This window comes from Erinaceus europaeus, chromosome 19 (assembly GCF_950295315.1).
Source record: "Erinaceus europaeus chromosome 19, mEriEur2.1, whole genome shotgun sequence".
Classification (NCBI taxonomy): Eukaryota; Metazoa; Chordata; class Mammalia; order Eulipotyphla; family Erinaceidae; genus Erinaceus; species Erinaceus europaeus.
In genome coordinates, this window is record NC_080180.1 from 3639879 (window position 1) to 3655570 (window position 15692).

Below are 15692 nucleotides of genomic sequence, written 5' to 3' on the forward strand. Positions count from 1 at the left end.
TCATTTGTCCTTCACTTACTGTTCCTCATTGTTCAAAGCCAACACAAAGTTGCAGTATTCTCATTTCTCTTTAGTATTGCATGAATGAATAAAGCTTAAACTATTCCCTGAAAAAGTTACATAGTAGCTAAACAAACAAATACCTGGAAGACTTGAAAAAACAATGAAGGGATCAAATGGCTGTGACTGATCTAGGGGATGGAGAAGCAATGACAAGAAGCAGCCCAGGCAAAGTCGCTCGTGGTTGAACGGGAGGCTGCCGTGGTGAAGCCCAGTGCTGCACCTGCCCGGCCGGCGCTGTGGAGGCTGCACTGTGCTCTCAGGGACCTTGGCTGTCTCGCTTTGATTCCTCAGGCTTTGGGGATGTGATGGTCCACAATCAGTTTACTGGTATCCATGGCATGGATCTCCATCCTTAGGCAGGCCTGGCTTCCATCTCTCTTCAGTTAGAGACCTCTTTGAAAAGTTCAGCAGCGGAAGGAAGGAAGGGAGGAAGGGAGGAAGGGAGGAAGGGAGGAAGGGAGGAAGGGAGGAAGGGAGGGAGGGAGGGAGAGAGGGAAGGAGGGAAGGAGGGAGGGAGGGAGGAAGAAAGAAAGGAGGATTATTTTCTTACTAGAGTGTTCAAAGTTTGGAAGAAATGGGGGATAAGAAGAGATGAAGGAGAATGGGAGAAGAGAGGAAGGTCTGATGAAGGGTAGGAAAGAAGGAAGAAAAGAAGCCAAGAAATGGAGAGGAGTCATGAACAGTGCAGAGGGGAACACAAAGAGGGAGAGAAGTGAGGAAAGGAGAAAAGTTGAGGTGAGGGAGATAGTCTGCTGGATGGGTGGAGAGGAGAGGAGAGGAGAGGAGAGGAGAGGAGAGGAGAGGAGAGGAGAGGAGAGGAGAGGAGAGGAGAGGAGAGGAGAAGAGAGGAGAGGAGGACAGGAGATGAGGAGAGAGAGAGAGAGAGAGAGAGAGAGAGAGAGAGCTGTTGGAGAATCTTGCTGCTCAATTGTCAGTGCAGTCTGTTGATTTGGGATGTCGTGAACTAAACTCTACATTTCTTCCACATCACTCCGGAGAGGTTTGTTTTTTCCCTTTGTCGGCGTGCAGGAGAGGAGGGTCCGGGTGGCTCTTAGTCAGACCTTGGCCTCCAGCATTTCCAAAAAAAGTTTGTGCATGGGGACCTTGCCTTCCAGTTTGATGTTGTAGAAGTGCTGCACGGCCTTGGTGGAGGTCTGCCGCAGCAAGGGCAGCGTCATCAGCATCTTCCCAGCCCGGCGAGGGTCTTCCATGTGCTGGCCCGCCTCGTAATCCTGCAGGGCCTCGTGTAAGACGTCCTGGAGCTTCTGCACGGCCTCCACGTCCTCTATGTGCATGGAGTCTGTACAAGACATTGAAACAGAGAAGCCAGGGTTGAGAGCTAATCCACCCTTGCATCTCAACAAGACCCAACCCAGAGAGCATTTCACTGTGTAGATGATTACTGATTTAGAACCTAGGGCGTACTGAGTGAAAGAAACATTATGGGCGCTGGGTGCAGGTGACTCAGGCAGGAGAGTGCACATGTTACCATGAGCAAGGGCCTGGGTTTGAGTCCCTGGTCCCCACCTGCAGGGAGGTTTTCTCTATCTCCTTTTGTCTCCCAACATCCTAAAAAAAGGGGGGGGGGAGACAGGGCAGTGGGGAACCCAGTTAAGTGCACAGAGTACTAACCACACAGATCTGCACAAGGATCTGGGTTCAGGTCCCGGCTCCCCACCCACAGGGAGAAAGCTTCACAAACAATGAAGCAGGTCTGCAGGTGTCTATCTTCCCCTGCCCCTTCTCTCTCTCTCTCTCTCTCTCCCCCTCCCTCTCTTAAATTTCTCTCTGATTTATCCAATAAAATTGAAAAAATGGCAACCAGAACTGAGCCCCAGTGATAACCCTGGAGGCAAAAAAAGAAAAGAAAAAAATGACCCTCAGGAATAGTGAAGCTGTGTAGGCACTGAGCCTCAGTGATAACCCTGCCCCACCCCCCCAAATCTGTTATTTAAAACAGGTGGACATTTTCCTCATAATAATCAGCAAAGAATCAACTTTTCTTTGAATAGATTATATTTTTGGTGGTCCAGGAGGTGGCACAGTGGATGAAGCATTGGACTCTCAAGCATGAGGTCCTGAGTTCAATCCCAGGCAGCACATGTACCAGAGTGATGTATGGTTCTTTCTCTCTCTCCTATCATTTCTCATGAAGAAATAAATAAAATCTTTTTAAAGAAATATATTATATTTTGGGCTATTTTATTCATACCCTCATATATGGTGCCATTCATTCACTTCATAGTGGTGGAAGGATATCTGTTAAAAGTATTCATGTAAGTGCAGTGGGAAGGTCACCTAAAATTCTAATCCTAGAGCTAGTAGCTAGCTAAATGGGCAATGCACTTACTTGCCTTGCTGTGCATGAAGCCCTAGGTGTGAATGTCAGTATTACACGGAAACACCACAGCTGTTAGCCAGGCGGTGGCACACCTGGTTAAGGGCACATGTTTCAGTGAGCAAGGACCCAGCTTCAAGCCCCTGGTCCCTGCCTGCAGAGGGAAAGCTTCACAGATGGTGACGCAGGGCTGCAGGTGCCTGTCTTTTCCACTCTCTGTCTTCCCCTCCTCTCTCAGTTTCTCTCTATCAGATTATAATTAATAAAAGAAAAGAAATACCATGGATGGTGAGTGGTGCTGTGGTATCTATCCTTTATTTTTCTTCCTTGGCCTTGACAAAAATGAAGAAAAGGACATTTGACCAGGGGAATCCACTCAGTGGAATTGTGCACAAAGTCTTGGGTTCAATCCCCATTATGTATTTAAAAAATATTTTATAAAAATTATCTATAAAAATAAATGAATGAAAACATAAATACATAAAAGAGTCTGATATTGCTCTAAAAAGTCCATATTTATCCCCCCCCAAAAAAGAACACTGATAAAATACGTTTTTTTTGTTTTGTTTTGTTTTGTTTTTGCCACCAGTCTTTATCACTGGAGCTTGGTGTCTGCACTATGAATGTACTGCTCCTGGAGGCCATTTCTTCCATTTTGTTGTTGTTACTGTTATTAATGTTATTGCTGTACTTGGATAGGATAGAGAGAAATCAAGAAAAGAGGGGAAGACAGAGAGGGGGAGAGAAAGATAAGACACCTGCAGATCTGCTTCCCCACTTGTGAAGCGACTCCCCCCTGCAAGTGGGGAGCTGGGGGCTCCAACTGGTATCCTTAAGCCGGTCCTTGCATTTCGTGCCATGTGCAGTTAACCCGGTGCACTACAACCAACCCCCCCCCCCAACAGTTTCCTAAGGAAGCGTTATTAAATTTGAATTTCGTAGTATTTTCATTTTTCATGAAATATGATCAGTGGGTTCTCTGATTATTTATAATAGCGAAATTCACTCTAGTTCACAAGAGCAGGCAAAACACTGGATAGGTACTAGACCTGGTTTGTGGATGGTAGTTTACAGATCCTACCTTAACCCTAAGAGAAAGATGGGTCGTTACAAGCCTTCCCGAGGTGATCATGCTTCAACAAAGAGCCATAGCAAATAGCTGTGTTATGCACTAGCCATAGTTTTCTATGTCCATTAACAGTGTCCAGGGGCTTAAGAAATTCACCTCTCCACCAAGTCTAACGGTGCATCTGATCGTAGGCTACAACAACTGCAAGAAAGTGCTCATCCTCAAAGGATTTTTAATGTGCTAGTCACAGTTCATGGAAGCATCCTTGCATATTCTACCCCTCTACTAAAAAAAAAAAAAAGAAGTAAATGAAATCTTTATATTGATGAGTTCTGAGATATTTTCTGCATTTGTCAAGGCAAACTTTGCCTTCAACCAACTCCTTTTAAAACCAAATCCAATCAAGCAGGGAAAGAGTTAACTGGGTTGTCACAATTATCCTTGTGAGAAATGTGTGTGTGTGTGGGGGGGGGGGGTGAAAGTTACAACTCCAACTCTGAAAAAGACACTTAATTATATACAAGTTTGAATCATTTAACACATTTTATTGATTCTGATGACGGTTTATCTGTTAATTACACATAATGGGGCCTTTGGGGGATTCTTCATGTTTAATAATTCTCTTTCTCAGAGAAGGCAGAGCTCTAAGATACATGTAGTTAGCCTCATCTTTCATATAATTCAACTATCAGATCACACACACACACACAAAAGAGAAAGAAAATGCAATTTAAAATCAAGTAGTTAAACACAAGATAAAAAAAAAAAAGCAAAATGATTAAAGGCTCAAGAGCAATCTCTCGTGGAATGTACTTAAAATTTTCGTTTTTGCTTTTGTTTTAGCATTTTCGGTCTGTATCTTTTCACCACATCATTGGTGAGCCACCCACTGATGTACTTGAGGTGGTTAATGATACGTTTTTGAAGGGTTGAGAATAACTTGGAATACAAGTGTGTGTTTAATGTTCAAGATCCCTGTCCTGGGTGGGGGAGTCAAAAGAGGAAATCCCTTGTTTATAAATGTTGAAAACACACACACACACACAGTCCTTCTCTCTAGGTTGATGCTAATAGGCCTCTGTTCAATATGGCTCCAGCCACCCTGCCTGACACGCTCACCCACCTCCTTGCCCCTTCAGTTAGGAGTGAACACATCCTTTCTGAAATGCATCCTATTCAGTGATGATGACGTTGAGAAAGTCCCCTGACCTTGCCCTAGAATGCTGTCTGCGGGGGCAGTGACACACACCATCAGTGTACAGGTTCACAAAACATTCAGCGTGAACTAAGAGGTGAGGCAGGCTTAGCTCCTCCATCACAGGAGTAAAGATCAATGCCAGGAGGACACGCACGTGGACGGATGGGCAGAGAAGAGAACTGCAGGCCCACCTCACGCCTTACAGACAGAGCAATGGCACTCTTCTCCGTCCAGGCCCACAGCTAACGAGCAGGATAATAGAAAGCCAGCACTTAGGAGACACCTGTTCAGTGTGAACCATGCCTCCCTTTACCTCTTCACAGACTGGCATGCCACTCAAAGTGGGCTTAATCGAAAGGTTTTCCTCTCTTCCCCTTCCCTCCCCTCCCCTCCCCTCCCCTCCCCTCCTTTCCCCTCCTCTCCTTTCCCGTCCTTTTCTTTCCTTCTTTCTTCCTTCCTTTCTCCCTCTTTCTTCCTTTCTTTCTTCTTTCTTTCTTCCTTCCTTTCTTTCTTTTTTTCTTTCTTTCTTTCTTCTTATCAAATTATCTGCCAAAATTGTAACACTGGAAGTAGAATTCATAGTATTTCCTTTAACAAAAAGAACTGAAATTGTTGTCTGAACAAATCTCATGCTGCCTTTTTCCACTCTTTAGGATTATTATTATTATTGTTGTTATTATTATTATTACTTCCTGTCAGAGAGTGAACACAGGGTCATCTCCATGCATGAAACTGCCGAATACAAAGGCGCATGATACACATTCTTTTGACTTATCTTTGTGGAGCAGGGTCCTAGATATCCAAGATATCACTGGTCCCAGGCCTTTAATGTTCTTCTTCTTTTCTTTTCTTTTTTTTCCAGATGGAGAGAAGAGGAGGAGAGACACTATAGCCTCAGAGCTTCCCCATGTGAACTGCCTCCCCACACCTTCATTGTTTATTTTTGAGGTCGAGAGAGAGACCAATGGAAATGGACGGGTGACACCAAAGCTCTGTTTCACTATCTCTGGCCCCTGGTGTTCATGACTCTGGGGCCCCAATGAGCTTCCATGGCTCAACCATGGGAACTATCCCTCTCACTCTCTCTCTATGATTTTGAACAAAGATGTGTCCAGCAATGTGAAGATCATTCTACTTCACCAGTATCAGGACAAATGATTGGAAATATCTTCTGCCCATTTCCCAAAACCCGTGTCCAAACCCCACCCCCATCACCATTTCGCTCCTGCTTCTAAATACTGAGATAACACACTATCAAGGTCCTTCAACAGGACAGACATTTAAGTGCTTGATGTCAAGAGTTCTGGCTACCATGGCCCTTGCTCCAATTCCTGTCTTCCCCAGCTGGAAACAGATTACAGGATGTCACAGGAAAGGAGGAGAGAACAGATAGCAGAGAGGTTTGCCCACAAACAGCAATTAAGATCTCAACCCATTCTTTTAAGGTGGTGATTTAGCTTGCAAGATTTAAAAATGATTTAATTGAATGACTGTGATAATTTAACTTCCCCAGTTACAGAAAGGATTCTAACTCATTTCAGCTTTACCCATCCTCCGATGTGCTAATACTTTAAATGCAAACTCACTAAATCTGAGCAATTTAATTAGACCATGATTCAGTGGGCAGACTGCTGAAGAAAATATTAATCTCTATTAGAGACCCTAGTTCAAGTTCTGGCTCTGTGGCTTTAATCTTCTTTGTTCTCTGAGTTAAATTTATACATTTATGCCAGGTTCAGTAGAACTGGCATGAATTTATGTAATTATTTAGCTTTGCTAGGTTTCCAAAACTTCATATTTTAAAGGAAATATCAATAGGGAACCAGCTGAACTTAATGAAAATCATGGGTTTATGAACTAACTAGACAGGGTGAAGGTGAATATTAAAATGTGGTTGAGTCGCTACAAATCTAGGATGTCTGGGCCCCAGCCCAGAACCAATTAAATCAGAAAATTGGAGCTGAACTCAGGTGTGAATTTTTTTGTTTTTTTTAAATCTAGGAGATACTAAAGTTAAGACAGATTTGATAGAGGGAAAAAAAATAGCAAACACTGGGGAGTCAGGCAGTGGCGCAGCAGGTTAAGTGCACATGGTGCAAAGCACAAGGACTGGCATGAGGATCCGGGTTCAAGCCCCAGGCTCCCCACCTGCAGGGGAGTCAATTCACAGGCAGTGAAGCAGGTCTGCAGGTGTCTGTCTTTCTCTCCCCCTCTCTGTCTTCCCCTCCTCTCTCCATTTCTCTCTGTCCTATCTAACAACGACCAACATCAACAATAACAATAATAACAACAACAAGGGCAACAAAAGGGGGAAAAATGGCCTCCAGGAGCAGTGGATTCATGGTGCAGGCACTGAGCTCCAGCAAAAACCCTGGAGGCAAAAAAAAAAGAAAAGAAAAGAAAAAGCAAGCACTATTCTAAATGAATCAAGACAAACTTTAATCTTTGCAAAGACAGTTTTTTGTGACACATATTATACACATATACTTATTCATATATTAAATTTGAGTATCTAATAATAATATAGCATCTAAAATTAATTTTGGGTATTGAACAATAAAATATTTAATATTTTAACTCTGAGAAGTAGGATCCTAAACTCACTGGTCAAGTGAAGATAACTTTAGAAATTTACTAAGACAGTTGTAGGCATGAGAGTCTTTTTGCTAGCCATTATGCTACCTATCCCCCCCACACACACACCTTTCAACTTTCTATAACACTCTAAACAATCTATGGCATCATAAATACCTTTGCTCCCACACTGCTCACTGTCTCAAGCCTTGCAGATAAAATGATGCCACATCACACTCCCTGGAAAGGAAATACCTGCAAAAAGTACTTTGTGTACTTATGATCCATCAAAGGCAAAGATTTCAGTGCAGCAAACATGTCCTCTGTTCTGTCAAGGTTTAGTGATCACTGAGTATGATTTAAAAAAAAAACACTTAAAAACCATCGTTAATTTTTACACAAAAGTTTGGAATGTCTGGCCAACAAGACAGTTCACCTGGAAGGGCACCTGGGCACGTTCAGGACGCAGGTTCGAACCTCTGCTACCCCCACACAGGATTATCTAGGGCACTGAGGGACTGAAAGGGTCTCTCCTCTCTCCTTATCTGAAAAAGTCAGCCCAAAGTAGTAAAACCACAGAAATGATTTTTAAAAATATTGAAAGATCATATTAAGTATGAGATCTAAGGGTTGCAGTAAATTAAGAACAGTTTCTAGATAAATCATGTAAAATCAAATTAAAGTAACCTAATCAGCAATGGGTATATTGATGCCCCCCCCCAAAAAAAAAAAGAAGAAGAAGAATCACAGAAGATGTTTTCTGCTTTTCCATCAGCTATTTAGACTCATGAAGATGCTGACAGTCCTCTACTCCTAATGCAGTGCAAACACATAATGAAACATTCTCCCAGATTCACCACCTTCACTAACAAACAGTAGACATACACATTGTTAGGTCGGCCATTGGGAGACATCAGACGTCACTTAATCTTCCTGCCACCTTTTGCAAAGAATATATATTATAGCATGCATGCTCCAAGAGGGGGAAGTGCAGAACTGAAGAGCAGAAAAACCTGTGACCTCAGGGGCCGGCGGTGACACACCCGGCTAAGCACATGTAATACGAAGCTCGGGGACCCAAGTTCCAGCCCTCAGTTCCCCATCTACAGGGGGCAAACTTCAGAAGCTGTTAAGTAGATCTTCAGGTGTTTTTTTTTTTTTTTCTCTCTCTCCCTTTAAATTTCTCTCTGTCCTATCCAATAAAATGGGGGGAAAAAGGCTTCCAGGAGCAGTGGATTCATAGTGCTGGCACGGTGCCCCAATGACAACCCTGGAGGCAAAAAGAGCAAGAGGAAGAGAGAGAGAGAAGAAAAAGAAAAAACCACATATATTCAGTAATATACAGATGAAAGTCTGCCTTAAGGGGATATTAAATGAGTGAGAGATGACATTCCAGTAAACACACAGAGGTGTAAACAGAGGCATGAAATATGGCACTTCTGCCAGGCTCCTACTGCCATTGACAACGGTCTGTTATCTGCCATTGACAAGACTCTGACTCTCTCTCTCTGCCTTCCTCCCTCTCTTTTTCACCCTCACCTTCTCCCTCTGTCTCTCTCTCTCCCTCTCCCTCCCTCTTTTTCACCCTCACCCTCTCCCTATGTCTCTCTCTCTCCCTCTTTCCCTCTCTTTATCACCTTCTCCCTCTCCCTCCATGGTTGTTGCTGGGGGTCAGTGACAATACTACAGATCCATTGTTCCTGGAAGCCTTTTTTTTTTTTTTTTTCCATTTTATTGGATAGGACAGAAAGAAATTGAGAGATGAGGGAGAGAAAGATAGACACCTGCAGACCTGCTTCACCGCCTGACATAACGCCCTTGACATAACACCACATACACCATTAAGAACATGAGGTAGCTTTAGCGACCCTGATGAGCAAAGCATTACTTTTCACTCTGTATCAACAGGCGACATGATGCAGAAGTGAAAAGAGATGCCAGCTGTACCATGCAGACCCTGGTTACTCTTCACTAGACTGGACTGAAGGGCTTCTGGCTGGGGCCAGGGATGGGTAACAAAACTTGGGTATGAGAAGTAGCTAAGAAAATTGAAGCCATGGGACTTGAGCAAAAGAGGATGACTTGTAATAAGTTATTCTAAATCTGAAGATGATTTTAAATTTTTTTTATTTTTAAAATTATCTTTATTTACTTATTGGATAGAGATAGCCAGAATCTGAGAAGGAAGTGAGGGTTAGAAAGGGAGAGAGACAGGAACCAGGGGGTAGTGCAGCGGGTTAAGTGCACATGGCACGAAGTGCAAGGACCGGTGCAAGGATCACGGTTCCAGCCCCCGGCTCCCCACCTGCAGGTGGGTCGCTTCACAGGTGGTAAAGCAGGTCTGCAGGTGTCTGTCTTTCTCTCCCCCTCTCTGTCTTCCCCTCCTCTCTCCATTTCTCTCTGTCCTATCTAACAACGATGACAATAACAACAACAATAACTACAACAACAATAAAAAACAAGGGCAACAAAAGGGAAAATTAATTTTAAAAAGAAAGAAAGAAGGAAAGAATGAAAGGAAAGAAGGAAGGAAGGAAGGAAGGAAGGAAGGGAGGGAGGGAGGGAGGGAGGGAGGGAGAAAGGAAGAAAGAAAGGGAAAGAGACAAAGTGGCACCTGCAGTCCTGCTTCACCACTGGCTAAGCTTTCCCCCTGCAGATGGAACCGGATTGTGCACTCAACCAGGTGCACCACCACCCAGCCCCTTAAGATTATTTTTAAAACTATGTATTTTTTATGAAAGAATGGAAGAGCAAATGAGTGACACAGACACACACACACACACACACACACACACACACACACACACAGAGAGAGAACCAGAACATCACTTTGGCATATTAGATTCCAGAGGTCCAGTCTGGCACCTTGTGCTTAAGAGTTCCTTGTTCCTCCCACAGTGCCACTTCCCAGGCATCATCTTTAGCTAATTTTTAACTCCTGCTATATAAAAATGAATGTTTGGGGGCTGGGGAGACAGCATAAAGGTTATGCAAAAGCCTTTCAAGCCTGAGGCTCTGAGGTCCCAGGTCCAATCCCCAGACTCACCATAAGCCAGAACTGAGCAGTATTCTGGTATCTCTCTCTCTCTTTCTCTCTCTCTCTGAACCTATACTTTCTCATTAAAATAATAAACTAAATAAAATATCTTAAAAATGAATGTGTTTAATAAGTCAAATTGTTTTTTAATCTTATTTATTTACTTATTGGACAAAGATAGAGAGAAGTTGAGAAAGGGAGTGGACAAAGACAGGGAAAGAGACAGAGATACCTGCAACCCTGCTTCACCACTCATGAAGCTTTCTCCCTGCAGGTGGGGACCAGGGCCTTGAACCTGTGTCCTTGTAAATTCTTAGATACAAAAATCAAAAGATGAAGAGAGAACAGGATGCCTATGCAAAAAGCTAGTCTTGCCTGAGCTACCAAAGGTCCCAGATTCAATCCCCAGCATTACTATGAGCCAGAGCTGAGCAGTGCACTGTTAAAAAATAAGTAATAAATAAAACAATAATAATAATACATTAAATTAATTAATTTAATTAACATTTTAATAGAACCAATCCAATGGGGGGGAATCTCATTAGAGAATCTTACCCAAACTGTTTATAGTAATATCACACTTTCTTTTTTCCAACAAAGACACAACATTAATTACAGGACATGGAATTCTCAAAAAGGACAATAAAAATCCTGAGATTTATCTAACACTTTGAGATGTGCATGGGACTATGAGGCTGTAGTGGAGCTTGAGGGAGTCTTTAGGCCTTTCTCTCTTTTGAAAATGATTAACTTTTAGAATTTTTCAATATGAGCAGTCTGATATTAGTTCATCATACTTTGTTCTCGCCATACTTCTAATCATCGAGGACACACTCCCAGTGTTCTCATGCTGTTAGTGCCACTAAATTCACAAGTGACAGAATCATCACAGCAAAAAATATGACCACCATTATCAGGAGGCCAATTCCCTGTTTCCTAGCATAAGCACAACATTTATAATTATTGAATAGAGACAGATGTTTAAAATGAACTGAAATTTAGATTAATGAGATAATGGTTAACATCTACAGGGACACAGAGAGAGGCTGCTAAGTAAGAGCTCTGTGTAAATAGCACTAGCATAGCTTTCTTTTTTTCTGCATGAAAAGTCACTTGTGCTCAGCTAGTGTTTCCAGACACTGAAACAAAAACTATGAGCTTTTGAAAGCCTCTGTGAAAAGTATTAGACTAATGGCATGTTCTTTATACATGCTAAGACTTCAGTGTGATATGTTCAAGATCAAATTGAGAAATTCACACTGGACCTTGGCAAAATCGAAACTACTAATGCATTTCTGTCCTGCAAATAATGGTCTAAAAATAGAATAAAATAGCACCATATTGACAGTATCAAGTAAAACGACTTTCTAAGTGATTTTTTTTTCCCCAAGCTAGCATGACTGAGGGAGGGAAAGACATATTTATAACACGTCTTAGACTTTAAAGTACTCCTTGTAGTATTTAGTCATTTCTCCTTTACTCTGCATTTGGATCAATTCTTTTTCTTGGTATTGAGAAGCTTAAAAAAAATATTAGACTCACTTGTAGAAAAATGCGACTTGGAGACATTTTCTGAGAAAAAAGCCAGGTTACTCAGTACTGTGACAAAGGGAGGGGGCGGAATGAGGGAATAAGAGCATAACTATTGGTAACTTGAAGAAAGGGAAGCAAGTTGGCTAGTTTTCAAATACAAACACTTGAAATACAAATCATGGCTCTAACGCAGGCCACACCCAGCTCCCAACAGCAGACGATGTGGGGATCAAATATTTATATGTAAAATTATTAAATGACTACACTTCCAAACACCAGAGATAGAAATACTGCTACTAATTAACTCATCTGTTCTAAATGACCACCCAAGCTGTACAATACATAGAACAGCTACATTACAAGATTTCAACAGATTGAATGATAACGTCTTAGCAAGGTCAACATGCCTGATTAGTAAATATTTTTTTAAAAGGTATTTGGAACAGTATCAAGTATGCCAACTGCATTTTTAAAACAGTCATCCAAATAAATGTTTTAAATTAGAATCGCCTAATTTACCAATTAAAACCTCTGCTCAAAACCATTGCCGCAAAATCTTTCAGCTAACTGTGAGAGAGATTCCCAGCCACACCACGCCAGGCACACCAGTCCATTCTTAGAAAACATCCATTCCATGGCCCACTTTGCTCTTCTTGGAGGGAGCCTGGCAGGGGTTCTGGATGGTTGATAGCAACAATGGCACTTGTGAGAAAGAGTCATATTTTACAGATTTTCAGATCAGTGGGAGCCAGAGGGGAGGTGGACAGGTGTAGCAACGAAGAGGCTGCCTGCCTTCTCAACAAAAGAGCGCGAAACACTCAACTCCATGATGGAGACAGATAGCAAAGTACAGCTCCATTGTTCAAAACCATCTCCCTCCTATCGGCCCAAGGATTCATACATCAATATTGCAGATGAACTGTTAATTACAAAATCAATTAAAAAATTATTTCTAAAAACAGTCACGCGGCCCCTGGCTCTCATGGGGGCAATTTGGGCAGAAGGTCTCATCTCCCTAGGACCGCTCCAAATCACAAAGTCATCATCCACAAGGAAGCAAAAGCAATCTGGTTTTTCATTTTTCAGCGTGGCTGAGCCCAGCCTGAGATTGATCGTCACATATGGCCCCAGAAAACAAACTGTCAATAACTTGAATGCTGCAGAATTTGAACAAATAGCTGTCCGCCCATTCAAGCCACTCATTGCATCCCATTTAACAGATTTTATTGACAGTTTCCTTCTTGTAATTAAAGGGAAAAGTACTGGCCGGCAACCAAGATAAAGTTCAAAGATAGGGTCAAAACAAAAGCAGATGGAGGGGCACGGTGAGACTGTCAATGCTACGTAACTGCAGAGCACGTTATTGACATGCAGGTAGCTGATGATCAGCAGGCAATTAAGGAGGGATCTATCCTGAACTTCATGCAAATGCTAAAAGAGGCTTAAGACCACAGTAAAGCATCCTGAGAGGCACAAAGGGAAAAAGCACAAAGCACCAACGATTTTAACTTATCAGAGATTGCTCCCTATCTTCCTACATCTCAGTTCAAATGGAAAGACTGTTTATTCCCATACTTCTTAACTCTTACTGTTTCAGCAGCACTGGGCCAGGGAAGTGTTTGCTTCCTGGAACTTGACTTCTAGAGAATGAGAGAACATAAGGAAACAGTATATCCTCTCATATCCCAAAAGGAAAAGGCAACACTTGAGCACATTTTCCGATTGCAAATGTTGCATTTTTTTTTTCCCAGGGGTGGGTTTGTGGTATCTCCTAACCCACTTGTTTTCACTTGTGCATACAAAAAAGCAGCAAGTTAATCTAAGTCTGAGAGTAGGATCGCTCTATTCTTACAAGCTTTTTTTGTTTTACCAAGGTCCCAATTAGGAAATTCTTTAGGTGGTGAAAAACTCAAGGCTTTCCATAAGCTAAATAAAATGAAGATGGGCTCCCTGTCAGTTGATTTTCCTTATTTTCACATTTCCTCCTCGAAAACAAGAGTGATTATCATTTTGCTGATTCATACAGGATTTTCAAGTGGGGCTCACAAATCCCTAAATAGGAAGTTACGGGGAGGGGATGGAGAAATGACATACTAAAAAACGTAAGAACAGTCACGTCAACATGCCAACCTGAATTAGCAAGAGCTATCGCTTTGAGGGTAACAAATTCTTCCTTCTCCAGCTTCATGCTCTTGTATTTCTTGACCAGCTGCAGGATAGCATTATTTAGGTCAAGAAGACCTGCTAATTTGGACTGGTCTTCATCCATTATATAATCGTCTGCATACACAAGTTCATCCTCAAAGGAAAGAGAGCGGTATACGACACCAAGGATCAAAATTTCCATCCAAGCACTCTGTAGAAGGCTCATCTGGTCTGCCAGGGACAGCGTGGAGAAGCCTGTACAGAGAGAGGAACAGATTGAGTTACTCTGAAGCCATATTTTCAGAATGCAACATTGATTTCATATGGGAGTTGGCTCCTGCATCAGCGCTCAAAAAAATCATGCTGAGCTTTGATTAGAGGGTCTTTCTTAAACTCCCCCCACACACATACACCACTGATCATTTTGCAAATGGCAAAGTCAAAGTCACAAAAGAGCTTCAACTTGAAGAGGTTTTCTCTCGGGTCTGTTGACACAACTGAGGAGAATGTAATTGTGAAGTTATTTGATTTCTATCGTCCAGTCTTTGAATCCGTTTGATTTCTGGCTATTTGTACCTTTATGAGTAGTCTTCCTGGAATCCAGACTCTCTACTTCATTGCTAACATCTACAATTGATAAAAAGTATTAAAGTGAGAGAAAAAAGTCAAAATGTGAGAGAAACATGCACGGGAAAGTGGAATTTGCAGAGTTTTCTCTGGAGTAGTCAGAGACATAGCATATGACGGACACACTCACCTTCTCTAGTTGAATATTTTCTTCCACTGATAATGAACATAAATTTCTACTGAAAATGGTGATTACTGGGAAGTGTGAGAGAAGAGGGCTTTTAGCTGGGCATCTTCACCTAATAAAAGTCATCTTATTCTTGGGATTAAGATCAGGAATTTTAAACATGGTGAATCTGGAGACATTGGGTTTGGTGGACAGGCTACGGGAGAAACCAGGTCCTGAATTTAAACCCTGGTTCTACTGAATGCTCAGGGTTTGCTCTTGTGCAAGACAGTTTATTTGCAGCTTAATTCTTAGTTGTGAGACATCGAAACAATACCATAGCACTAATCATAATACACATAATTCAATTAATGTAGCTACATCATACATCTTATCTAAAATAGCATAATGGCTGCTTCAACACTTCACTAAAAATCTAGCCTGTATCCACACATGAAAGCTTAAATTCCCTCTGAACTTGAAAAAAAAAAAACACAGAAAGAAAAAGAAATACGGTTCAGTAGGGAAAACTGAGGTTGCACAATTAAACTGACTTAGAGGCAAGCATATATATTTATGTCTCAGAAGGTTCGTTCTATTATAGATCCTGAGAGGACATAGCAGTCAGCCACATACCCCGCCTCCCCAACCCCCAAATCTTATAGGAGCATCGCTTATTAAAACTTCACTCTTGGGGGCTAGGCAGTAGCACACTGGTTAAGCGCACATAGTTCAAAGTGCAAGGATCCCGGTTCAGGCCCCCGGCTCCCCACCTGCAGGGGCATCGCTTCACAGGTGGTGAAGCAGGTCTGCAGGTGTCTGTCTTTCTCTCCCCCTCTCTGTCTTCCCCTCCTCTCTCCATTTCTCTCTGTCCTGTCCAACAACAACAGAAATAAATAAATAAATAAAAGACAACTTCACTCTTACAGAGAAGCAATTACAGAAGCCAAAACTCCTACCTGTGCACCCCAAAAAGAATTTTAGTCCATATTCCCAGAGTGG

At 42.2% G+C, this 15692-nt stretch overlaps 1 protein-coding gene across 1 annotated transcript in view; it reads right to left on the bottom strand.

Annotated features, from left to right (window-relative positions):
- Positions 1 to 1077: 1077 nt before the first annotated feature.
- ESRRG (estrogen related receptor gamma) overlaps positions 1078 to 15692 on the bottom strand; it is a 197170-nt gene continuing 182555 nt past the window's right edge. The window contains exons 4-5 of the mRNA XM_060178446.1: positions 13943 to 14212; positions 1078 to 1363 (exon numbers count right to left, since the gene is read on the bottom strand). Coding sequence (XP_060034429.1) covers positions 1119 to 1363; positions 13943 to 14212 — 515 coding nt within the window. The 3' untranslated portion in view covers positions 1078 to 1118. The remainder of the gene's footprint in view (positions 1364 to 13942; positions 14213 to 15692) is intronic.